This window comes from Phacochoerus africanus, chromosome 5, assembly GCF_016906955.1.
Source record: "Phacochoerus africanus isolate WHEZ1 chromosome 5, ROS_Pafr_v1, whole genome shotgun sequence".
NCBI classification, from domain to species: domain Eukaryota; kingdom Metazoa; phylum Chordata; class Mammalia; order Artiodactyla; family Suidae; genus Phacochoerus; species Phacochoerus africanus.
The window spans coordinates 74,396,774-74,424,619 of NC_062548.1; the positions used below are offsets into that span (position 1 = coordinate 74,396,774).

The following is a 27,846-nucleotide window of genomic DNA, read 5'->3' on the forward strand; positions in this document are numbered from 1 at the left end:
GATTACACTATGGATTGTGTAATTTAAATATCTAATTTCTAAACGCATTTGCTTCTAACTTTGTAATTCTGTTTCTCTCTCTTAGATATAAATCTAGTATAATCTTCATGCCATTTTTTAAAAGGTCTGTCTATGATGGTGAGGAACATGGACGATTTATGGAGAAGCTTGAAACTCGTATCCGCAATCATGATCGAGAAATTGAGAAAATGTGCAACTTTCATTACCAAGGCTTTGTGGACTCTATAACGGAACTGTTGAAAGTGAGAGGAGAAGCCCAGAAACTCAAAGTAAGGAGGCTCTAAGACTTGTTTCTCTGTTCTGTGCTGGGGTCCTAACATTTAAAGAGGAATGCATTGTGGGTTACCTATTTATACTAAAGAATTTTGAATAGGTAAGAAAGGAATTTGTACTGAAACATCGATAATTGGGAATATGACTTTTAGCTAAAAAGAATACTCTTTTAAGTTAAAATTCATTTGGGGCATTCCTGTTGTGGCTCAGTGGTAACGAACCCAACTAGTGTCCATGAGGACACGGGTTCAATCCCTGGCCTCCCTCAGTGGGTTAAGGAGCTAGCATTGCTGTGGCTGTGGTGTAGGCTGGCAGCTACAGCTCTAGTTTGATTCCTAGCCTGCCAATTTCCATATGCTGTGGGTGCAGCCCTAAAGAGACAAAAAAAATTTATTTGGGATAACTGCATGTGGATGAGAACCAGTAACAAGAGTTAGTAACAGTTTCTTTCAAACAGAAACTTGGTTGACTCTCATGTCACTGTCTACTTCCTTGCTAGATAAAAGCCATCACTGCTGAATGACAGAATTGCAAAGCATGGCTGTAGAGGTCTTTGTAGCATGGTCATCTGAGCTAAAAGAAAAAAAATTAGTGATAGTTGTGGAGTGTCTTCTACCAAAACACGGTCTTGATATGACAGATTCGAGTTTAGGAAAGAGGCTGGCCATTTTCACTTTTCTTGAATAATTGACTTTGCTACGGAAATATTAATGTGTTTGATTATGGGATGCTGTCCTAGTATCCATTGAGGGGTGTTATATAGTAAACAATTTGTACCGTATTATCTGCGTAAAATCTCCAAAATTCTGAAGTCCAAAACACAGTGGGCCGCAAGGTTCCAAATAAGAGTTTAATGGACCTGTACAACTCTCCAGCCATCTTAAGAACTGTATTGCCAAGCAAATTAAATCTCTCTTTGTACTCTTCTCAGTGACTTTCTTCACCATCCTCTCCAAAAGTAACAACTCTTCTGATTTATCGTTAAGGTTCTTTGATACTTACCTGTTTTAATTAAGTTAGACTCCTTTCTTAGTCAATGTACCAAATTTAATTTCAGATGAATTAAAGAGTTAAGTGCAAAAGACAAAATCATCACAGAACTAGCAGAAAATATAGGTAAATATTTATGTGATTTTTGGGAGTGAGGTATACATTTCTAAACACAATTCTTAAGCCAGAAAGAAAATGTTGATAGAACAACATTAAAATGAAAGAACCTTTCTACATTCAACTTAAAAATTACAAAGTAAATAGTAAATGAAAATATTTGTAAATACATATGACAAACCTTAACATAGAGAAAGTCTTTGTAGGTTAATAGGAAAAATGTGAACACTCTTAATAGAAAACTGAGAAGTACATATTAATATTAAGTTTACATAAGAAGAAATACAAAAGACCTCTATAATTGAGAAATAATTAAAGGGATGCAAATTTAAATAACAAAATGCCACCTAATAAAATGACAAAGATGAAAATGTTAATTAAGATTGGAGATGATACCTATCAACTTGGGAATGCCTGGTTGGAGTATAAACTATTTCAACTTTTAAGGAGAGCAATTTTATTTGAGTACTGAAAATTCCACATAGCTTTAAGATTTATTCTAAAGCTACAGGTACATGTATAAAGATGTTCATATGATTTTTTAAAAAGATTAAAACTTTAAAATGTCCCTGAAAGTTGGGAGTTCCTGTTGTAGCGCAGCGGAAATGAATCTGACCAGTATCCACAAGGATGTGGGTTCAACCCCTGTCCTCATCAGTGGGTGGGAGATCCGGTATAGCTGTGAGCTGTGGTATAGGTCACAGACACAGCTAGGATCCTGCACTGCTCTGGCTATGGCATAGGCCGGCAGCTATAGCTCCCATTCGACCCCTAGTCTGGGAACTTCCATATGCCACAGGTATGGCCCTAAAAAGCACACCAACCAACCAACCAACCAACTAACCAACCAACCAACCAACCCACCCTAAAATGTCCCTGAAAGTCATTTAGCAAAGGATTAGTAAAATAAATCATAGTACATCCATTTAAAAGAATAATAAATTACAATATATTCTAGAAGAATATCTGATATGTGAAAGTATTAGAAATGTTTGCTTAATGTATAAAGCAGATTATGCATATGAACAATATGATCTTATTTAAAATAAAAAGTTACACCAAATTTTTGGGATACTAAAAAGCCCCAAGTGGACAAAAGTATCTGAAATGTGTGAGAACAAAGATATGGGGCTTTTGCAAGAGCAGTTTGTCCTCACTCAGCCATCCCAGCTTCCCATTCATTTATGCTCACTTTGGGCTGTTGTTGGATACCTGTATTCCAGACTTCTCCTTCTGCTTCCTGGGCCCCTGTTCCATGATGGGCAGCAGGATGCTCTGTGTCTGGTTACTGAAGTGGTCATATGGAAGAGTATCTGAGTATTGCCTGTAATGCTCACCAGTTGCTGATATGACCTGCTGGCTTGTACTCATCTTGTCTTCCTTCTTTCAGATTTCAAGTTGCAAATTCTCTCTCATTACTCAGGATGCCCCTGAGGGATGTTGCGAGCTAGAGACTACCAGTTAAAGGTTTTGACTGTTTCAGGTTCCACTCACTCTGAGAGCTGAGGGGATTAAAGTGTACCAGCAACATCTGGGAGACTCTGCTTTAGGGGGATCCGTTCAACCTGTAGTAAAAGCCTATGAAAGATTCTTGAACTCTAGAAAAGAGTTTACAAAATGGAAAAGGTTAAGTATTACCTACTGTCAGTACTATTTGAACATAACAATGAAAAGAAAGTATACTCTTTAGGATGCCTACTATTTCTTTTGATTCACAGTATGTATGTATGTATGTGTGTGTATGTGTGTGTGTATATATATCCATATATATGTTCTCTGAATCAAGAATAGCATCCTTGATAGGCAACATAGTTTCTTCTCATTGTTATGTTCAAATAGTATTGAAATAGTATTTTTCTTTCTCATCAGAAGCTTTGGTTATGCTCCTGAGGATGTTTAGAAATGTGGTTTGCATGAAATCAATTTAGTGGGCCAGGATCAGTATTTTTAATAATAATTGAAACAGAATAGAAAAAGGAAAATCTATTACATATAGTAAGAATGAACATTGTTTCTTGAAAATTTTGTTTCAGCTCATATTTGTGTGTGTACATATGTATGTATGTATCCATGCATTCCCTATACTTGTATATTGGGTTGCAATGTAAAAATATATTTATTTTCTTTTTTTTTTTTCTCTTTTTATGGCCACATCTGCAGCATATGGAAATTCCCAAGCTAGGGGTCCAATTGGAGCTGCAGCTGCTGGCCCTATGCCACAGGCACAGCAATGGCAGATTGTAGGTCACAGATCTGGGCTGCATCTGTGACCTATGCTGCAGCTTGCGTCAATGCCAGATCCTTAACCCACTGTGTGAGGCCAGGGATTGAGCCACATCCTCATGGACACTATGTTGGGTTCTTAACCTTCTCAGCCACCATGGGAATTCCTAAAATATGCTTACAATGAGTTTGAGGTAGAAAAAAAAAGTTTCAGAATTGGTATCTTTATAAGGTAAACAAAGTATTCTAGTAGAGCCAATGATGCTGAATTTAGTAGTATTTATGGAAGGTTGAATTTTGTGAGATCTCCTGTTTCAGATGAAAAAAATTATTTTTGAATAATGATGACTCAAGGCAACCCACCCCATTTTTTATTCACATTACTTAAAGACTTTTTCTTATATTGAGTTGATATTAATGCTATTTTTTAGTAACAGCCATTTATTGGTTTGAATAATAAACTCTTCAGATATCACTTATTCTAGACCAAGGATCAGCAAGTTATGTCATATTGCAGGCCAAATCCAGCTTGCTGCTTCCTGTTTTTGTAAATAAAGTTTTATTGGAACATAGCAACTCCCATTCATTTATGTTATGTTTATTGCTTCATTTTTGCTATAATGGCAGTGCATGTGGTAATCTGCTCAGAAAACCATAGTCCAGGTATAGTGTGTGGTGTATAATAGTTCAGGGCAAAATTTTCAGGGGTGTGTTCCTAAAAACCTAGTTTCTTGAGAGGATCTTCAGTAAAAGGGTGTTGTAGAAAATAAGTTGGAAAACACTGTATGACAGTTCCTTCTTGGGCATTTACAATGCTGTAGAATATCAAATGCTTCAAGAAGTCCTGAATAAACCTGTTTAGCAGTATGTCCCATATGTATTGATATGTGTATGTATGCACACTTGTGCACTTCTCTGTGCATGTGCAGAGTACCTATTAACATTTCTTGGTGTTTTAAGGGAAATAATAGGAAATGCTGGATTAAGGGAAAATCTTAAATGTGTAAGGAGTGGCAGTTGTTGGTGAGAGGGTAGGAAGCCCATTAAAGAAAGCTTTAGAAGTTAATGTGGCTCGTGTTATGCTAATGTTTCAGAAAGTGAGGAGAGTGTTATTCTCTATACCTAATTTTGCTGTACAGTCAAAAATTGACAGAACACTGTAAACCAACTATAATGGAAAAAATAAAAATCATTAAAAAAGGTAAAAAAAATATATATCAATTAAGTCTTCAAAAATGGCTACCAAAATAAGGAGTGCTAGTCCTGTAAAGGCTTGTGCACTTGATTTTGACTGTTTGATGGAGAGATTAATTTAGAAAAATGGAAGCGTTAGGAACTGTTTTTTTTTTTTTTTTTGTCTTTTTGCCATTTCTTGGGCTGCTCCTGTGGCATATGGAGGTTCCCAGGCTAGGGGTCTAAGCGGAGCTGTAGCCACCAGCCTACGCCAGAGCCACGCAGAGCCCGCAGAGCCCGCAGAGCAGCGCGGGATCCAAGTCGCGTCTGCAACCTACACCACAGCTCACGGCAACGCCGGATCCTTAACCACTGAGCAAGGCCAGGGATCGAACCCGCAACCTCATGGTTCCTAGTCGGATTCGCTAACCACTGAGCCACAATGGGAACTCCCAGGAACTGTTAAGAATTAATGATACCCCAAATTTAAGATGAAATGTTTTCTAAAATTTAGAATAATAGGTAGAAAACTTTGACCTGAGTTAAAAAGTTCAACTTATATTCAAGTTTTCCAGGAATACATTGGTCAAGTGAGGAGTATCTGTCATAAAATTTGTTCTTTCTATACGTAATAGAGATGGTAAGGTTCTTTATGGGTTATTTTTTCTGTTATAATTTTTTTCTTTCCTTTTTTCTACTTCCAAAATTAAACTGTGATCTTTAGTTGTTATATTATTTTAATCTGTAATGTTTCAAACTGAACATATTTTTTAGTAATTTTTTTTTATTGCTTGAAATGTCATACAAAAAGTGGAAAAGTTGATATCATTTAATCCCAAGAGAATGCCACTAAACCAAAATGTGGTGGAATATGGAAACTATCCGAATACCTATTCTTAGTCTTTTCATTTTAACATTTTGATCATCTCCAACTATTGTCTGTGTTTATGAATTTGATTGTCTTCTCTCCACAGAATCAAGTGACGGATACTAATAGAAAACTACAACATGAGGGAAAGGAAGTAAGGCCAGTTTATCTTTTGAAAAAATCTTTTGTTTCTTGTAATTCTGTTTTTATGGACTATGTTCTTGACTTAGTGGCTTATAAGACCATAAGCAGCATGTGGGAGGAACTTGGACATTATGTTGCTTTTCCTATTTATTTGAAGTAAATGAATATAGCCATTAGAAAGCTTAATGAAAGAGTATGTCACCTTCCTCAGCTATGTTTTTGAGTCAGTTGAGTGGTCGTAATATGAGCAATGCTGTTTCCTCTGCCTGGAATGTTCTTTCCTCAGTGTTTACCTATTTCAGGTGTTTGCTATGTTAGTTCCTTAATGAGGTCTTTTCTAGCCACTGTATTTAGAATCGCAGTCTCATTTTCACCTCCTGTATCCTTTTTACCTTTCCTGCTTTATTTTTCTCCACTGCACCTATCATGCTCTGGTATTTTAGAGTTTCTTTATATGTTTGTTTTTTGTCTGTCTCCTTTCGTTAGAAATTCAGCTCCCTGAGGTTGGGATTTTAAAGGTTTTTTTTAATTATTATTATTTTTTTTGTCTTTTCAGGGCTGCACCCGTGGCCATATGGAGGTTCGCAGGCTAGGGGTCTAATCGCAGCCACAGCTGCCGACCTACGTCACAGCCATAGCAATGCTAGATCTGAGGTGCATCTGTGGCCTACACCACAGCTCGCGGCAACGCTGGATCCTTAACCCACTGAGCGAGGCCAGGGATCAAACCCGAAACCTCATGGTTCCTAGTTGGATTCATTTCCACTGTGCCATGATGGGAACTCCAGGATTTTTTTTTCCTTTTTTTTTGTAACGCATTGCCGTATCCCATCTACCTACCTAAACAGTGATTGGCGCAACATGAATGCTCCATAAATATTTGTTAAAATATTATTGATTCTATTAATTGATATACTCACATTTAAATCATCATAGCTTGTAAGATTTTATATCCATTTTCTCATTTAATCCTCATGGCAGACCTAAGACAAAGTAAGGACAGGTATTATCACTTATTATCACTTAATTTTATGGATTAGGAAAGCAAAACAGAAGATGTTCTAAATTTTACATAGTAATTGGCAAGGCTGGGACTAAAACCCAAAGTCTTCTGGAGTCTATTACTGTTCTCTATATCAGAGACCTTCCTTATTGCCTAATACTTATTTAATGTATAATTTCAATAATCTTTAAGGATAGCCTTTGATTGTTTTATCAGTACATTAATCAGGACCATTCGCTTTTGTTCTTTTTTGCATGGTATCTAAGTGGATAACCTTTTTAGATATGGGTATGGGATGAATACTGTAAGAGACTGTGTAGATTATTGCTTTTTAAAAGTTTGTCTCACATATTTTAAATTAAAGAGTGCAATTTTTGCTTTTTAAAATTTGTCTCACATATTTTAAATTAAGGAGTGCAATGTAGTTATATTGTGGTATGACCTCAGATGGAAGACTTTAAAACAGCTATGGGAAGAAAAGTGAGTTACTTTTCACTAAACTGGAACTCTTGGAAAAGCCACAACTTCTAAGTGTGTGGTTTATTTGTTGAAATAGAGATTTAGTTGAAGATTATTTTCCAGATTCATTTGAAGCTGTATGGCAAGGACTGTTTTCCTCTAGGAGTCTAGCACTAATGAAAGAAATATAGGATCTTCTCAGAAGATTGATACAATCGTAAATCATGAAGTGTCTGAATAGGGTTTGGAGCAAGTCTGCAAATTTTTTCTTTTCTCCTGGAGAGCCTCTGAATTTTAAGATTTCATTTCACCTAGCTTTTCCTGGTTTAGTATGTATGGATCTTGGGGAGAAAGTGGGAAACCATGCAGGGATGTTTTACTGGTTGAGAAAGGCAGTACCTTAGTCTGCTTGGCAGGTCTTACTATGAAACTGTCTGGAATTTTCTGATGAATTGAACATAGGGGGGAAAAATGTGACTGAAAGCTTTTTATTTACAGCTGTTGGCATAATTCAGTTTTTTTTTTTCCCCTCTTGCCAAGCTGGTAATAGCAATGGAAGAGCTGAAGCAGTGTCGACTACAACAGAGAAATATTTCTGCCACTGTTGATAAATTAATGCTGTGTCTTCCAGGTGAGGAACTGGAAATAGAGTAGGATTCTTGATGTAATTCCTTTAGCTTTAATTAGTCTTTCACTTTCTCTAAATAATGCATGTGTGCTCTTTTCTCCCTCTCTTTCAAGTCCTGGAGATGTATAGCAAACTGAGGGACCAGATGAAAACAAAAAGGTAAGATTTTTTTTTTTTTATTGAATACTTTTTATTATCTAAAATTTTTGTTATTTAGAATTTTTTGAAAGTCCATATTAAGCATAACATTTCAAAAAATAATTGTCCATATAACATCTTCTCTCTCCTTTTGTATATGTGTTGACTGGGACATATTTCTGAGACATATTTACATATGCTAGTGGTATGCTGATGTATTTTGTCATGTTTTATGTTTAATAAAAAATGCTACACATAGTTTGATTTCTTAGAAGACCCAACCTTTTAGGGGAAAAACATGTAACTGTTTTAGTGATAGTGAATTTGAGAAACATGCTTTGGTTTAGTATTGTAGTAGAAAAAATAAGTTACTGGTTCTGGTGCAGGAGTGAATCAGTCAGGGTTCTTCATTTAAGCAGAACCAATATGGTGTGTGTGTGTGTGTTGGGGGAAAGGGGGAACAGAGGGGGGAGAGAGGAGGAGTCAAAGAGAGGGAGAGGGATACTGATTTTTATCCCCAGGGAACCGGATCAGATGATCAAGCATAGCAGGCTGGGAGGCTAGTGTCAGGGAAGTGTTAATAGTATTGCCGGAGTCTGAAGACAGTCTGCTGGCAGAGTTTCCTCATCCCCTGGGGAGGTTAGTCTTTGTTCTATCAGGACCTTTAACTGATTGAATGAAGCCCACCTACATTATGGAGAATATTCTTCTTTACTCACAGTCTACTGATTTAAGTGGTAATCATCGCATGTGAAAAATACCTTCCCAGAAGTTATCTAGAATAATATTTGAGTGAATCTCTGGGTACCCTGGCCTAACCAAGTTGATATATAAAGTTAACTGTCACAAGGGGGCAAGGTCAAGGTTAATAAGTTCAGAGGACTCCTCTCCTGTGTGTTATTTTCATCTGGTTTCATTCCAGAAGAAACATTATAGTGACTGGCTCCTTTTTCCAAATTGGAGTAAGCATCCCCACCCTCTCTGCCCGGGGAGTGCCTTGCAGTATGATGAGAGTATGTGAAGCAATAGGATAAACAGGACACATCTCCCAGAATGTTAATTTTACCTAGTTTTGAGGGAAAAAAGTCTGGAATTTAAATGTATTTAATACTGAAATAAGAATAAAAATATTAAGAATAAAGATTCTAAATTCTCAAGAACTTGAAAGCTAAAGTATGAGGCATGAAGAGTTTCTGAATTTCTTAGGATTGTTTCCCAGACTGCCTTCTCCCCAGGAAGACATGTTCATGTCAGAGAACAGAAGTGGAACAATGTGAGAAATTATGTTCAATGAGATGGAAAGTAATATGATTTTCCTGATAAGCTTTCTGTGAAGTTCTGAAGTTATAGAACATTACAGAGATTAAAAAAGACTTCTCTGTCAGCTTTTCTGACTTAACAGATAGTAATAATTTTCCAGTTTTGATTCATATGTATGTTAATATTTATGGCATCTATATTAACATATTCATGGACACAGAGAGGTAAAGATGAACTTTTAAGAGATTACAGATAAAACTCATATCCCTTTCCTCAGTCCTATTTCCTCCCTACTCCCCTGAGGAAACCAGTATCATAAGTTTGGTGAGTGTCCTTCTTGCCAATGTTGTTACATCCATAAATCATATATTGTATTTTATGTTTTTAAAAACATTTACATGAGTAGTTTTCAGTCCTGATTTTTTTTTAAACTTTATTCATTCATTCAACAAAAACTGAATCGAGTACCTACTGTATTGCTAGGCATTGCTCTTAGTCTTGGGGTTATGCCTCTGAACAAAATAGACCAAAAAATCTGCTCTTATGGGGCTTAGATGCCAGTGAAGAGCTGTTTAAAATTTATCCATAGAGATCTAATTCACTTATTTTAATTGCTCAGTAGTGGTCATTATATAAATCTACATTTCTTCTCAATTCCAGCGATTGTTATAAGTGCTGTTCACCAGTATTTCTAGCTCAGCCTTCTTCTGGCACATAGTAGGATTATATTTCCTGGCCTTCCTTGGGCTATATCAACTCTACATATTGAGTTGCTCTCCTTTCTGTTATCCTCCTTACTCCATTTGGGCTCTGATACCCTGTGTTATGCTTCTGTCCTGCCTGAATGCCCTCCTCATCCCAGTTTTGGTCTGATATTCCCTGCCAGGCTGCCTTCCTATGCAGACATTCTTACCTTACTAGGTCCCTTGTATCCCATGATGGTCTATCTTACCCTCACTCATCAGTATCGTAATTTTTTTTTTTCAGCAATATTTGTAGTTTTTAGTGAACACGTCTTACATTTTTTTTTTGCATGCCTGTCCCTAAATGTTTCAAATTTTATGATGCTTATTTTAAATGATACTGATTTTTAAGTTTTAATTTTCAGTCATATATTACTAATATACCATTAATTTTTGTTTATCTTGTGTTCTGTAAACTTACTAAATCACTCACTAATTCTAATAGCTTTTTTTGTATATTCCATTGGATTTTCTATGTAGATGATTATCTTGTCTGCAAGTGAAGACAGTTAGATTTCTTTCTTTCCAATTGGGATACTTGCTTTTTGGTTTGTTTTTCTTGTCTTTCTGAACTGGCTGGAGCCTCCAGTACAATGCTGAATAGAAATGGTGAGAGTGGATGTCCTTGTCTTGTTCTTGATCTTAGGGGAAAAGCGTTTCCCCATTAAGATGCTCGGTGTAGTTTTTATGTACATGTTGTTTTATAAAGTTGACATTTGCTTCCATTTCTAGCTGTTGCAAGTTTCTATCAGGAATGAATATTGTTTTTGTCTAACGCTTTTTTTTTCTATGTCCGTGAGATGATCATATGTTTTTAATTTCTTTTTTAGTTTATTAGTATGGATTATATTGATTATTGAATGTGAAACCAAACTTGGATTCATGGAATAAATCCCACTTGGTCATGGTACATTATCCTTTTTCATATGATATCGTATTTGATTTGCCAAAATTTTGTTGAGGATTTTTGTGTCTGTGTTCATGACAATATTTATCTGTAATTTTCTTTATTTGTAATATCTTTGTCTGATTTTGGTATTAGATTAATGCTGGCCTTGTGAATAACTTGGAAAGTTTTCTCTCTTTGGTTTTCTGAAAGAATTTGTATAGTGTTGGCATTGTTTTCCTTAAATAGTTGGTAGAATCTACCACTGAAGCCATTTGGACCAGGAGATTTGTTTGTTTTTGGTGAGATAGTTGCTAACTACAAATTTAATTAAAAAAGTAAATACATGGATGTTTGCATTTTGTGTTTCTTGAGTAAATTTTGCTTATTTGTGTCTTTCAAATAATTTGAGTTGTTGAAATTCAAGTTGCTGAATTCATTAACAAAAGTTATTCATAATATTCCTTTATTATTTCAACATGCGTAGGATCTATAGTGATGCTTTTTTTTAATGCTTATATTGATAATTTATGTCTTTTCTGTCTTTGTTTCTATCTCTCTGATTATTTTGGCTAGAGGTTTATCAATTTTTATTATTATTTTTTGTCTTATTAGGGCTGCACCCGCGGCTATGGAAGTTCCCAGCCTAGGGGGCGAATAGGAGTTGTAGCTCCTGGCCTATGCCTCAGCCACATCAATGCCAGATCTGAGCTGCATCTGTAACCTACACCACAGCTCATGACAATGCCAGATCCATAACCCACTGAGCGAGGCCAGGGATCAAACCTGCATCCTCACGGGTCCTAGTCACATTTGTTTCCGCTGAGCCATGATGGGAACTCCAGTTTTTGTTAATTTTTTTTGAAAAAAAGCATCTTTAGGTTTTATTGAGTAGTTTTCCTTACTTTTCTATTTTACTAATTTTTGCTGTTATCTTTAGTATTTCCTTTCTTCTGCTTACCGGGGGTTTAATATACTCTTTTTTTAAATTGAAGTATAGTTGATATACAATGTTGTGTTAGTTTCAGATGTATAGCAGAGTGATTCAGTTATATGTACATATATTCTTTTTCAGATTCTTTTTCATTATAGGTTATTATAAGATATTGAATATAGTTCCCTTACTATATGTAGGTCCTTGTTCATCTATTTTATATATAGTAGTGTGTATCTGTTAATTCCAAATTCCTATTTATCTCACCTTCTTTCCCATTTGGTAACCATAAGTTTGTTTCCTGTGTTTCTGAGTCTTTTTCTGTTTTGTAAATAAGTTCATTTGTATCATTTTTTAGATTCCATATGCAAATGATATCGTATAATATTTGTCTTTGTCTGACTTCACTTAGTATGATAATTTCTAGGTCCATCCATGTTGTTGTAGATCGCATTATTTCATTCTTTTTTATGGGTAACGCATTGTGTATATATACCACATTTTCTTTATCCATTCATCTGTCAGTGGACATTTAGGTTGCTTCCATGTCCTGGCTATTGTAAGTAATGTGCTCTTTTTCTAGCTTTATTAAGTGGAAGCCTAAAGCATTGACTTTGGTTCTATTTTCTAATGAAGTGTAGCAATTAAAACTGTACATGTCTCTCTAAGCAGTCCTTTAACGGTACCTTAGATGTTTTATGATGTTACGGGGGTTTTCTACATTTATTTCAATTATTTTCTAATTTTTGTTGTGATTTTAAAATTTTATTGCACTGATTATTTAGAAGTGAATTGGCTAATTTCTAAATATTAGAGGATTTTCCGGGTTTTCCAAAATCAATTTGTAATTTTAGTTCATTGTGTTCATAAATGTAAAATTTCAACCTTTTATGTCTGTTGAGACTTGTGTTATGGCCTGGCATATGGTCTGTTTTGGAGAAAATTACATGTGCGCTTCAAAATAATGTATGTTTTATTGAGGAGAGCATTAACTGTCACTTAGACATACTTGGTTGATGGTGGTGTTCAGGTTTTCTACATCCTGATGATTTTGCATTTGTCATTTACTGACAGAGGAGTGTTGAAATTGCCTATCGTGATTATAGATTTGCTAATGTCGTCTTTTTGTTCTTTCAGTTCTTGCTATGTGTACTTTGAAGCTCTTTTATTGGCTGCATACACATTTAGCATGAAATAACCCATTTATTATTAGAGAAGATTCTTTTTCCTTGATAATATTCCTTTTCCTGAAATATGTATATTTTGGTATTAATACAGGTAGCCGCTGCTTCTTTCTTTTGGTTTAATTTTTTACGTTGTCTATTTTTAATATCCTTTTTGCTAATATAATATATATTTTGATTTGTTTTTTTAGGGCCACACCTGTGACATATGCAAGTTCCCAGGCCAGGGGTCAAATCGGAATTGTAGCTGCCTGCCTACACCACAGCCACAGCAACGCCAGATCCTAGCCACGATTGCGACCTACTCCGCAACTCACGGCAATGCCTGATCCCCAACCCACCAAGCGAGCCCAGGGATCAAACCCACCTGCTCATGGATACTAGTCAAATTCATTACCCCTGAGCCACAATGGGAACGCTCTCTAAAATATTTGTAACAGCTTCATTGAGATAAAGTTCACATCCTTTTCACTTCATCCATTTAAAAAGTACAATTCGGTGGCTTTTATTGTATTCAGAAATGTGTGACCAATCACCACAATTAATTTTGCAAAGTTTTTATTTTTCCCAAAAGAAACTCTGAGCCCCTTGGCCATCACTTCCCAATTTTCTCCTGTCCCATTCCCCTTTTGCAACTATTAGGAACCACTGATTCACTTTCTGTCTCTGCAGATTGCCTATTCTGAACATTTCATAAAAATGGAATCATGCAATAAGTAGTTCTTTGGATTGTTTATAATTTGGAGCTTTTGCAAATAATGCTGCTATGAATTTTTGTTTACAAGTTTTTGTGGGACATACGTTTCATTTCTCTTGACTATATATACCTAGGAATGAAATTTTGTTTGATCATGTGGTAACTCTGTTTAACCATTTGAGGAACTGCCAGGCTGTTTTCCAAAGCAGCTGTGCCATTTTACCTTCCTACCAGTGGCATATGAGGACTCCATTTTCTCTGTATTCTAGCCAATACTTATTGTCTATCTTTTGATTATGGCCATCTTGGTGGGTGTGAAATGGTATCTCACTGTTCACCTTCATTTTTTTTTTTTTTTGGTCTTTTTGCCATTTCTCGGGCCGCTCCCACAGCCTATGGAGGTTCCCAAGCTAGGGGTCAAATTGGAGCTGTAGCCGCCAGCCTACACCAGAGCTACAGCAACGTGGGATCTGAGCTGCATCTGCAACCTACACCACAGCTCACAGCAATGGCGGATCCTTAACCCACTGAGCGAGGCCAGGGATCGAACCCGCAACCTCATGGTTCCTAGTTGGATTCATTAACCACTGAGCCATGACGGGAACTCCTCACCTTCATTTTTAAAATATGTTTTTGATGGGTATATGATGCTAGGTTTATATATTTGTTAGTTCTTAAGATGCCAGTTCTTTGTCTTTTGTCTTTGTCTTTCTGAGGGAGAATTATGTGAACAGTCTTAACCTTTCTGTCACTCTGTCCTTAATATGTCTTTTTTTCCAGCTGTTTTAAAACTTTTGTCCGTATAATTTGCTCTCAGCAATTTGATATTGATGTACTTCGGTGTAAATATGTGTGCATGTATGCACGTGTGTGTGATTTATCCTGCTTGTGGTTTGTTTAGTTACTTGGTTTTGTAGGTTTATAATTTTCATAAAATCTGGAAAATGTCCAGAAATTATTTTTCCAACTTTTTTTTGTCCTTTTTCCATCCTCATTCTGAGATTTCAGTTATATCTCTGTTGGACAACTTCATATAGTCTCACGGGTGACTTGAGGATCTTCTTTTTCCTCAGTCTGTTTCCTCTGTGCTTTATATGGGATAGATTTTATTGCTGTGTTCTCTGTTTTTCATGGTCTAGTCTTTTAATCCCATCCAGTGAAATTTTCATTTCACATGTTTTTCATCTTTAGGAGTTCCATTTGGTTATTATATTAATTTCTCTTGTTATTTTTGAATCTTTCTTTAAATACATGTTGCAGAACTCTAATATTTATTTTTATCTACTTTTTTTGCTAGTTCTGTCACTCTGAGGACTGATTTTGTTTTTCCTACCTATAGGTCAGTTTTTTATTCTTATCTTGCCTAGTAAGTTTTGATTGGATCATAGTCAGTCTATTATGTTGCTGAGTATCTAGATTTTAGGGGGCTTTTTTTTTTTTTTTTCTCCTTAGGGAGTGTTGGTTTTTGTTTTGGCAAATAGTTGAGTTGTTTGCAGATCCATTTGATCCCATCAAACCCTATTTTTAAGCTTTGCTAGGCCTGCCTTCATTCCAGGGGTCGCTCAGAGTAGTATTTATCTATTTTGAATAACTCAGAAATCCCCAGGGACCCTTCACTTTGGCTGTGCAGAGTTCAAATGTTTCTCTGCCTTATCTGAGCTTCTTGAACTGTTTATCTTATATCTTGCTGGTGTCTGTCTCTTCCTCCTTCTTTTCCCTCCTTGCCTTCCCTTCCCTTCCTTCTTTATGCCTGTCCATGTGGAATTTCACTTTTCCTGTTTCTGACCTAGTACTTGGAGAAGACTCAAGGAAACCCTTGTGCAAGGTTTTTTTTTCCCTCACATTGGAGGTTTTTTTTTTTCCTCACATTGCTCCCCTCTTGGGGGGAATTTTGCTACAGGACCTTAAGGTTCATCAGCTTTCCTGAACTCCTGTCTCTGGTGCTAACTCTGCTAAGTTGCTGGGCTCTGTTTGGGTTTTCTCTGACTGTGTCCATGATCTAGAAATCATGTTCAGGCAGACAACCCAGATAACTCTTAAATTCACCTTGTTCATTTCACTTTTTTCAGAGATTACAGTTCTGTATAATTGATAGGCAGTTGTTTTATAATTTTAGCCAGTATTCTACTTCCTAATTTTTTTATTTTATGTTATTAATTTTTAAAGATTTTTATTATTTCTTAAATTATAGTTGATTTAGAATGTTCTGTCAATTTCTGCTGTACAGGAAAGTGACCTAGTCATCCATATATATATATATAAACACAGACACACACAGACACACAGACACATACACACACACATTTTTTTCCTCACATTATCCGCCGTCATGTTACATGTTGGAGCATTCTACTTCTTAAGAGTGAGAGTTCACGTCTGTTCCTTCATAGCTGGAAGCCTAGTTTTTTTCTCTTTTTTTAAATGCTGTAAATATTGATTATGCTACTAGGTTTTATACTCTCTAAGGAGAGATATCTGACCACCTTTCAATCTCTAACACAGAGAAAATATTAAATATTTGTTAATGATGCTCTTTGATTAGAAAAGGCGCTAATATTTTCTGTCGTGAAACATTTTGTTTCATATTCTTATCATACTCTGAATTTAAAAAAAATTCTCGTGGGTAGTTGTGACCCACTTTAAAAGATTATTTACTGGAATTTTAAAAACCATCATTGTGAAAGAGTTCCATACCATGGCAAAAATACCAAGATTTAATTTGCCTAGAATCAACATTCCTCTTCTCAGGATAGCATTCGACCATGTCTAAGTTATTCTGACCTGAAGTTATCCAATTTTTAGGATTATTCAGACCTCTTTTCCTGCCTTATTATTATTATTTTTAAAATTGCTTGCTTTTATTTCATTTACTTTCTTTCCGCTCATATCTCTATTAGGAAGCCTGGATGAGGGAGACCAGGGGAGGGAGGGGGAAAGCTAGCACACATGCAAATGAAACTTAGGAATTTTTGACTCAGTTTTAGTAATGTTTAGCGGTTATTAGAGGTGATGTCAAAATCTTGTTTTAGATTTCCATGGCCCCTGGAAGTAGATTTTTTTCTTCTGGTGTCTGCTATAAAATGTTTAATTGGCTATCATTTTTTAATCTGTCACGGATACTGAAGTACACTAGAAATTTGAATGAATCTTCTGATCTGTTATAGTTGGAATATGAGTGTATTATGGAAAGGACAATGGGGAAATAAAGCAACATTCTTTATTGCCAGAAATCACTGGTTTTTGTACTAATTAGCTTTGAAAAATGTGGAGTTATTTGACAGACCAGATGTTTTCAGCTTGCAGCCATGTGTCTCATCAGTGAATGTGCCTTGTGTCCGCAGGCAACACTGTTAGATTTTTCTCATTCTATAAACAATGTTCCAAAATATAACTAAACCCCAAAGTGTGTTTATCTTTTTGGCTTAATTTCTGGCTTTCTATCCATTCTAAAGTTTCTCTCTAGAGGAATTGCATTTTATTGCACATAACTCTTCATACCTAATTGTAGTATAAACACCGTTCTGTTTACACTAAACCATGTGAATTGTACTGTTTTTGAGTCTGCAAAATTTTAATAAAAGCAACCATTTCAGATTAAACTAAATTCGTACTTTTATTTCTAAATTTAAAGGAAACAAATCTCTTTTATCTTTCACTTATTTGGACTAAGATTTTGATTTTTGGAACACAGGAAGGAAAAACATAAAAAATAGGTAAAACCAACCTTTAGTCTTCAGTGTTTGTGGTATTAAGTGCATTGGAGTAAGAAGACCTTATGTATCTACTATGAGATTCATTCTTAAAATCTAAAATAGAACTAAAGTTCTTTTATTTACAGAAATCAGGATCTGAGTTTTTCCTATACTAAATATATCATGGGAAATGTGGAAATTAGGAAATTAAAAATGTGAAGAGAAAATTATCAATCATAATGTTTCTACCCAAAGGGAAAAAAATCATGGTTGACATTTTGGTATATGTTTTCCTAGTCATTTTCTGTGTACTTATGTTTGTGTGCTTGTAATAGTGTAGTGCACACATGCATACATATTCATAATTTACATACAATTTGTAATATATACATATTTGTAAAATATTATACTTACAATTTATATTTTTTGAAATAATTTTCACTCAGCAATATTGTAAACACTTTGCTATTTTATTAGTCTTTGGATATGCATATTACATGGATTTATCATATTGTTTAACCAATTCCTTATGAATAGACGTCTAGATTAATTTTTTATTTGCTAATGTAAATAACTGCAATTCAAGAGTTCTACGTATTTTTGTACATCTAATATTTTTTGGGGGAAATGCAAGTTTAGAATACTTGTTTAGTAAAATTTTTCATTGAAAGCTTCTATCATTAATACAAATTTGTTTACCAGCAGACTGTGAATTCTTTTTTTTTTTTTTTGTCTTTTTGCCATTTCTTGGGCTGCTCCCGTGGCATATGGAGGGTCCCAGGCTAGGGTTCGAGTCGGAGCTGTAGCTGCCGGCCTACACCACAGCTACAGCAACACGGGATCCGAGCCACATCTGCAACCTACACCACAGCTCATGGCAACGCCAGATCCTTAACCCACTGAGCAAGGCCAGGGATCGAACCCACAGCCTCATGGTTCCTAGTCGGATTCCTTAACCACTGCGCCATGATGGGAACTCCTATGAATTCTCATTTATTGAAACTCCTAATAATAATATCCATTATTTTTAAAGAAATCTTTGGCAGTTTGAGTGACAAACTTTTTTTTTTTACGGCTGCACTTGTGGCACATAGAAGTTCCCCAGCCAGGGATCAAGCCCACACTTCCACAGTGACCTGAGCCGTTACAGTCGGATTATTAACCCACTGTGCCACAGTGGGAATTCTGACAAAATTATGTTTTCGATTTGTATTTCTTCACCTCCCAACTTCCCTTCCCATTTGTTAGCCTTTTTTGGGGGTGTTTTGTGCCTTTTCTTTGTTCTCTGCTTAAAAAAACCCCTTAAGTGTATGTATTACAAATAATCTTTACGAGGTTGTTGTTTCCTCTTTATTCTTATTATGTTCTTTTTATGTATGACTTATTTTGTTTTTATTTAGTTGTTAGCAATCTTAGTTTTATTTGTGCTTAAGGAAGTTTTCTTACCAATAAGATAAATATTGTCCCTTTTTATTTTTTGTCTTTTCAAGGCCACACCTGCGGCATATGGAAGTTCCTGGACTAGGGGCCAAATTGGAGCTACAGCTACCGGCCTACACCACAGCTGGAGCAACACAGGATATGAGGTGCGTCAGCGACCTACACCACGGCTCATGGCAACGCTGATCCTTGACTAACTGAGCAAGGCCAGGGATTGAACCGGCATCCTCATGGATACTAGTTGGGTTCATTACCACTGAGCCACAGTAGGAACTCCTCTGTTATTATTGTGAAACATCCTTCTGCGTTTCCAGCAATATTTGTTGTCTTAAAATCTGTTGTATCTGATGTTAATGTAGCCTCACTTTTATGGTTACTTCTTGGGTATATCTTATTTTGTCTTAACTTTTTAACCTTTTTGTACCAGTGAATCTAAAGTATATTTCTTGTAGGTAACATATAGTTGGATTATACTTTTTAAATCCTATCTGACAGTGTCTGCCTTTTGATTGAAATGCTTATTAGTCCACTTTCATTTAATGTAATTATGGATATAGTTGAGTTTTACTCTTTGTTTTTTATGTTTTTCATGTCTTTTTTGTTCTTATTTATCTTTTACTCCTTTTTGGTACTATTTTAATTCCTCTATAAATTTTTAAATGATAATTTATTTTTGAGTTCTTTTCTTTTTTTTTTTGTCTTTTTTGTCTTTTCACCACACCTGCGGCATATGGCGCTTCCCAGGCTAGGATTCCAATTGGAGCTATAGCTGCCAGCTTATGCCAGAGCCACAGCAACGCCAGATCCAAGCCGTGTCTGTGACCTACACCACAGCTCACGGCAACGCCAGATCCTTAACCCACTGAGCGAGGCCAGGGATCGAACTTGCAACCTCTTGGTTCCTAGTCAGATTCGTTTATTGAGTTATTTTCTTAGCAGTTACTCTGTGAATTATAATCTTCTTCTTCCTTTGTCACAGTCTATTTTAGGTCATTGCTGATGTAGTTTTGACATGGTATATATAGGCAGTTTTGCTTCAGTTTAACTCCATTTCTTCCCTGCACTTTTGTGCTATTATTGTCATTTATATTATATCTATATATTTTATAAACCCAATAATACAGTGTCATAATCACTGCTTCTAAAAAAACTTGTCCTTTAATGAAATTAAAAGAAGAAAAGAGAAAAACTATCTTTGTGCAGTCTTTTATGTTTAGCATATATTTACTGTTTCCTATACTCTTCATTTTTTCTTCTTCTTCTTTGTCTTTGTGAATTCAAGTTACTGTCTGTTATCATTTCCTTTCTGGCTTTTTCAAATATTTTTTTATAAGACAGATATGCTAGCAAGGAATCCTCTCAGTCTTTGTTTATCTTGGAGTATATTTCACTGCCCTCTTCACCTTTTTTGGCTGTTCTTGTGGCATGCAGAATTTCCTGGGCCAGGGATCGATCCTGTGCCTTAGGAGTGACAGTGCCAGACCCTTTAACTGCTAGGTCATCAGGGAACTCCTTCATTTTCATTTTTAAAGGAGAGTCATCAGCTAATGTTTTTTTGGTCCTGCATGCTTAAAGAAACATGAGCTGATAAGGTGTCTACCCTTTGCCAGTGGACTTGTTATGTGGGTTAGGAAGTGTATTAAAAATTTAGGCTATTTTCAAGTCTGCTGAGCTTTTATTTTCTGCCAGGCCTTTTCTTATGCACATGCCTCCTGGCTCATACTCATCCAGGGCCCTTTTAGGTGTTCATTACTTGTGCACAGCATCTCCATCAGCTAGGGCTATACAAAGAGCTATCAGGTGCTTCTCTGGGTCTCTTATTTCTAGGACTTCCCTTTTTTAAGTTTTTGGTTAGTCCTTTGCTATACTCTTTGTCCCAACCTAGAGAAACTTCAGGCCAGTAGAGCTGGAGGCTCCTCCCCTCTTTTTTTTTTTTTTTTAAACTGTATTTGCTACTTTTCCTAAGAGCACCAGTCAATTTTGGATTTTCATCCTCTGCTTCACATCATGTCGGCCCCTAATGGCAGAGAAGCTGCTGGTTTTCCTGACAAGTTATAACCAATGATGGGATTGTGGGGGCATCATGGAGAGGGTGTTGTAGGTAGCCCCAGGCAAAACCACCAAAGAGTCCCTCTGTTTAGCAGTCTTCATGAATAAATCCTTTCCAGTTTGTTCTCCTTTTCAGAGTTCTTTCCAGTTTTCAGAGTCCTGAAATGGTTGTTTGATACAGTTTTTTCTAGTTTATATTTGCTTTTTGGGCAGAAGATTTGCTAAGTTCTTCCTTATGTCATAGTTGGAAGTCTCTCCTTGGGTACTTTATTTTATAGAATTATTTTTGTAGCATTGATATGATTATTTTATGTTTTCCTTTATTCTTCCCTCCCCCATCATTGACCTTTATTCTATTCAGTGAATATCATATGGATTTTCTCAGTTTTCTGTATTCTTGGGATAAAATCTTTTGTGACTATAATTTATTAAGTCTTTAAAAAATTTTTTGGCCGTTCCTGCAGCATGTGGAAGTTCCCAGGCCAGGGATGGAACCTGTGCCGCAGCGGTGATCCAAGCCACAGCAGTGACACTGGATCCTTAACCCACTGAGCCACTGGAGAACTCCTATCAAGTCCTTTAATGCATATTTTAATTTTTAATAATTTGACACTTATTTCTCCATTGATGTTTTTATAGAAACAATAACTGGATTTATCTTAAAGTAAAAACTAATTCAGGCTAGAAATTTTGCCTGAGAAATATATCTGTGGCTCTAAAGGACATTAAGTTGAGCTAAAGGTGATACAATTCCTTTTATAGGCATTATCCTGCACTGAAAACTCTGGAACATCTAGAGCATACCTATCTGCCTCAAGTAAGCCACTATCGATTCTGCAAGGTGATGGTGGACAATATCCCCAAGCTTCGAGAAGAAATTAAGGATGTTTCTATGTCTGATCTCAAAGACTTTCTGGAGAGTATCCGCAAACATTCAGACAAAATTGGAGAGACTGCCATGAAGCAAGTAGGTCTTGGGTTTATAATAGATTGGCCAATGACTTTGCAAGTATTGTGTTAAACATGGGTTTCTCTCTGTTGAGTGCCTTAATTCTTGTCATTTTAAGGAGGACCTTCATCTTTATGGGAACACATAATTTAAAAATATATTTTATTTTCTTAACAGAGCAGTCCCCCATTTACTAGTATGTTGTTTTGCTCTGTGGCTGTTCAGTAAATAATGATTGATTGTGGTGCTTTATATTGGGGCTTTGAAGAGGTTTTTCTGTATTTTGAATACTTTCATTGGCTTTGGTTTAAACCCCAAGATTTAAGTTCTCTTTCTAGATAATGAGCTAAATTGTGCTATAGCCACCTTTGGTTGATTATTTACTATGTAAGCAGGATGTCATGTTATATATGAATGTTTCTGTAATTATTATTTCTGATATCAATGGGCAACAATGAAAAGAGGCCTACTGGGAAATGCTGTCAGTTATGGTCACAGAAAGAGATTTATTTACAGCTTAGAAATTAACAAATGTGTTGGAGATATTTAATTTTTTTTTCTTTCAATATTTTCATTTCTAAGTTATGAAAGCCACAAGGAACATCCAGAATTACTTTGTTCTCATGAATAAAGAATAGTAATAATTTGCAGCATTACTTGCTCTTTTAAAATTTAAATCACATTGATTTTATTAAAATTTCTCAGTATACCTTATGATGTAACCTGCAATAATAAATAGAAGGTTCAGTTGTTTATGGAAAGTGTTTTTGGTTCTGTAAACAACTGTGTTCTTGACTAAGTCATTTGTAATTCTTATCATTCTGTAAAGAATGAGAGAGTAGTCATATTTTGGGTCATATTTTTGGTCTCAGCTATAGCCTTGGTAATCTTTCAGGTATCTATTTGATTCCGCAAAAGAGATCTGCCTATTGGAAATCTCTTCCCTAAGGAGATGCGGATATTCTTTCCTCCTTTCTTCTTTTACATTTTCTTCATGTTATAGTTTATAAAGTGGAAAGTTTAAAGCTAGTTGATGATACACCTGATGGAAATAGTATCCTGTCATTTTTTTTTTTCAGTATTGAAGAAACAGAATTAATCATTGAAAATAGACTTTTTTTTTTTGCCTTGCTGTGCATATGTTTTGAGTATAGGAATGAAGGTATCTTGTAAGATAAGTCTTTATGGTGGTTGCTAAATTTTTACTCAGCTTTCAAAATGTAGAAGAGTATAGCATAAAACCTCAGGAATCTTCCTTTTTAAAGTTGCTTTTTCTAGACCGCTGCTTGAGAAATTACTTCCTCTTTGGTGAAAAAGGGGATTCCATGAAGAATATTATTTCATTTAATGTGAGATTATCTGTTCACTCCACTTAATTACCTGAAGAAATTAAAGCCTGGGACAGGGAAGTGATCTGTTCAAGTTCAAATAACTTGTAAAGGTCAAACCCATAGTAGAATTCAAATAACTTCTACTGCTTCTAGTAGCTAAATTCTAATAGCTAACAGTTTATAAACTGTTAACTATTAGCTATATTTTTGTCATATAAAGAAATGGTGAAGAAACCTTTTGTGAATTCAGGACTTTTTAATTAACTGACAACCCTTTCTTCCCCGTGTGTGTGTGTGTTTACATGTATTTGTTTATCTCAAGTATAGCTCTTAATGCATGTTATTACTCTCCTATGCTATGGTATATATAAAGTCATTGAATAAAGACGTCTTATGCATTTAAAAATCTTCTGTAGTACTTAAAAAGTAAGGAAAGTAGGAGGGAGAGAAACTACCATATACTTTGTACAAATAGGTATTCAAGAAATATTTGTTTAAATTCATGGGTATTGGAAAAGAGGGAGAGGATCTGGCTTATTTCTCACTTCTGTTAAGGCCAAAATGATGTTTCTTATTTGCAGTGGTGATTTAAGGAGACTTCCTGTTATGTGGCTCTTCTATTTTTAATATGGTTTTGAAGGTTGCTGCAGAAGGAGACAGACCAAAGAGTATTGCATGTGGCAGCGTTTTTAAGGGCAAGGCATGGATATGACACATCATCACTTCTTCGATTTCATTGGCCAGAGCAGCATGGCCATACCAACCTGCAAAGGAGGCTGGGAAATATAATCTCACTCTGTCTAAGAGAAGAACACAGGTTTGGTGAATAGTAGCTAGTCTCTGACACAGTCTACCCTTTTTGTCATTGAGTATCTCTTGACTCTTCCTCTCATCTGTAGACCATATTTGCCCCTTCCCTAAGGAATGTAATCTAGTATCTCGTCTAGTCACTACATCCACCTCAGAGTATGGTTATCTTCCAGGGGTGCTCAACACTCTCATATCCAAATGTGTCTCTTTAGTGGGCTGCTGACTAGGAAGTAGAATGACACTGCACTCGTGGCCCTCCTGCCCCCCCCCCCCCCCCCCCAGTATACCATGGAGAAACTGGAACAGTATAGCTAAAACAAAAACTTCCATTTAGAAAAGGGAAGAATGGGAGATGTATAGTATTCCTTGCTTCATAGCAAATCATATAATCCTTTTAGACCGTTCATTGGGAAATCTTTCTGCATTTGTAACAGGGGAACTTCCTTGCTTAGGTGTTGACTCTCTAGAAAGAACTCCTTTGCCCATTGTTCTCCTGGACTCCTGGCTGCATCCTGGTTTTTCTTTCCCTATTTTTTTCTGTGTGCATTTCTGAAGTGGATACTGGGGTATATAGATTTCTTTGAAGATTTCTGTCTCTTTCTCTGCAGATATACACATACATCTGCATCTATACTTATATCTACAACCATATCTGTATCTCTATGTATCTTTCACTGCCTGTTTTCTGCTTCTGCAAGTTTAGGAAGTTTAGCTTCTGAACAAAGATTTATTTAGTCCAAATTTGTGGGGTTTTGGCATTGGAGTTGCCTCAAAACTTAGTAGGCCTCTAATTTTCCTCCCCAATAGATTCTATTCAGGGACCCCACCCAATGTTCTTTTCTAAATATAATGTTCAGGAATGATTTTTTTCTTCTTCCCTATTTGGGGTGGTAGTGAAGTTGGGGGTGGGGAGGTGCATAGCCCTTGCCTCATGCCTCTTTCTTACTTTAATGGCCCTACTGTGAGGTTATATGAAATACCTGAATCTAACTTCTGTCTTAAGATTAAGTTACTTTGTTCAGAAATCTTTGTACTTAACTGCTCCAACTTTACCATCTTTTTCTTTTACTGTTTGGGATCTGTATGTGTTTAGCTTTCTAACCCTCTGAAGCCCAGGTTTTATATATGTGTATATATATATATATACACATATATATATATATATATATTTTTTTTTTTTAATTGTCCAGGCTTGTAAGTGATACTTATCACTGCTGCCAACATTATACTAGCTGTAGCTTACACATTTCAAGCAAGGCTTGGAAATACTGTCTATCTGTGTGACCAGGAGAAGGAGGAAATAGATTTAGTGAATAGCTAGTCTCTGCTACAACCTGCTGTTTAATTGCCTAGAAAAATTCATGTTTACATGTCTCTTGACTTTTTTCTCACAATTTCATCTCTTTGATGTTTCTTTCTTGTGTGTTTGCCTTCTAAGTTACTAATCCAGTTTTTAGTATTGTCTATGCTGCTATTCAGAGCCTTATCATCATCATCCTTAGTTCAGCAACTGCAGTTTTGGCTTTAAAAATATATTATTGTCCTGTTAAAAAAGTATTCTAAGCGTTTCTGCTGTGGCGCGTGGGACTGGTGGTGTCTCTGGAGTGCCAGGACGCAGGTTTGCCCCAGCCTGGCACAGTGGGTTAAGGATCCAGTGTTGCCACAATTGCAGTGTAGGTTGCCACTGCAGCTTGGATCTGATCCCTAGCCTGGGAACTCCATATGCTGCAGGGTGGCAAAAAAAAAAAAAAAAAAAAAAAATTCTAAGTAGCCTTCTTTAGAATCATACAAGTAAACAGATTTGAAAGTATCACTTAATATTGATAGCTGGTTTGGGTTCTTCAAGAAATTATGTAAATGATTGTGCTTTTTCTTGGTGGACATCTCTTTTTTTCTTTTTTTTTCTTTTGGTCTTTTTTTGCTATTTCTTGGGCCGCTCCCGCGGCATGTGGAGGTTCCCAGGCTAGGGGTCCAATCAGAGCTGTAGCCACCGGCCTACGCCAGAGCCACAGCAACGTAGGATCCGAGCCGTGTCTGCAACCTACACCACAGCTCACGGCAACGCCGGATTGTTAACTCACCGAGCAAGGGCAGGGACCAAACCCGCAACCTCGTGGTTCCTAGTCGGATTCGTTAACCACTGCGCCACGACGGGAATTCCTCTTTTTTTCTTCTTCCACTTACTGTATCCTGAGTCGCTGCCTTGATCCCTGGGTGGGTTTTGTCCTTTGTAAAGTAAAATGATGGTGATAGGTTGTAGACTGGCTTCTGTTTGAGATACACCAGTCAAACTACCAGAAAGACGCTACCCTAATTAGGGTTTAATGAGCAAACCAGGCTCCAAACTTTTATCTTAGATTATAATCTCGAACTAATTGTTATCCAATTTTATCAAAATACATGATGCAAAATCACTGTCTGAGGATGATCTGAAGGAAATGTAGTTTATTCCTCTTATTCCAAGTACTATATTGTCTCTGGACAAAGCTTTATCTGCAGGAAGCTCTTTGCTTTGATTGCATGTGGAAGGCAGCATTCTAAGATGGTCCCTAGGATTTCTGCCCCCTGGTCCGTGCATCCTGTAAAATCCTTTCCCTTAAGTATATGGGCCTGATGTATAAGGTGAGTACCTTTAAAAGAGGATCTGGAGGTCAGAAGTAGAAGTTGGAGAGATTAAAAACTCTAGCAGATGCTTTACTCTTGGTCTTGAAGAAGCAGACTGCCATATTTTGGAGAGGGCCACGTGGCAAGGAACTGTAAGCAGCTTTAGGTTGCTGAGAGCTATTCCCAGCTGATAGCCATTGAGAAAATGGGGACCCAAATCCTATAACCACAAGGAACTGAATTCTGCCAACAATATGAGTGAACTTAGAAGAAGCCCTGAGCTCCAAATGAAACCATAGCCCTGACTGACACTGTGATTTTAGCAAAAGACCCTGAGCAGAAGGCCCAGCAAAAACATGCTAAAGTCCTGGTCCATGGAGACTTTGAAAACAATTGTGTGTAGTTTTAAGCCATTAAGTTTGTTGTAATATGTTACACACAACAGTAGAAAACCAATATATTCTATTATTTTGACCTTGAATAGAATTACTTTTTATTAAACTGTACATTTTAATTTTGCCTTTGAATCTAGGAAACAATGGTATAGTCAGTCTAGTTTAAAAGGTATCTAGCTAGAAGTTTCTGAGTCTTTCATCAGACTTCCAGTATACCTGGGAAGTTGCAGAAAAGTAAGAAAATTTACAAGTATGAAAACTAGGATAGAAATTCAGTCATTTAGCAGAATCTGAGGAAGAATTATAAAAGTATTCATTCTACTGTTTATTACTATATCAAATTTTAAGTTAGGCAGTTATATTTTCAAAAAATCTTTCATGTTCCAATATATATCTTTTTTTTTGTCTTTTTTGCTATTTCTTGGGCCGCTCCCGCGGCATATGGAGATTCCCAGGCTAGGGGTCCAATCGGAGCTGTAGCCACCGCGTCTGCAACCTACCCACAGCTCACGGCAACGCCGGATCCTTAACCCACTGAGCAAGGGCAGGGATCGAACCCGCAACCTCATGGTTCCTAGTCGGATTCGTTAACCAATATATATCTTTTTAACATGGGAACTCCCCAATATATATCTTTTTAACATGGCAATGGGTTAAAGGCATTTACTGGGTCCCCTCCCCCCCGCCGTGGGTTCTGCCATGGGAAATTGAACCATCTTTAAAGCCAGTAGAAACTTCTCTCTTTTATCCTATCCCATTTTCTATGTTGATATTCTTACAGTGTGTTTCCAAAATACTGTTTATGTCTTTTTTTGGAATAATCAATTTAGCTTGA

General features: G+C 36.3%; 1 protein-coding gene across 2 annotated transcripts in view; it reads left to right on the forward strand.

The window, feature by feature from the left end:
- Window positions 1-27,846, forward strand: part of EXOC6B (exocyst complex component 6B) — a 597,903-nt gene that overhangs the window by 77,192 nt on the left and 492,865 nt on the right. For both annotated transcript variants that reach the window (XM_047781788.1, XM_047781789.1), the window contains exons 2-6: window positions 125-290; window positions 5,772-5,819; window positions 7,812-7,902; window positions 8,013-8,058; window positions 21,685-21,889. In XM_047781788.1, the coding sequence (XP_047637744.1) occupies window positions 125-290; window positions 5,772-5,819; window positions 7,812-7,902; window positions 8,013-8,058; window positions 21,685-21,889 (556 nt within the window). The remainder of the gene's footprint in view (window positions 1-124; window positions 291-5,771; window positions 5,820-7,811; window positions 7,903-8,012; window positions 8,059-21,684; window positions 21,890-27,846) is intronic.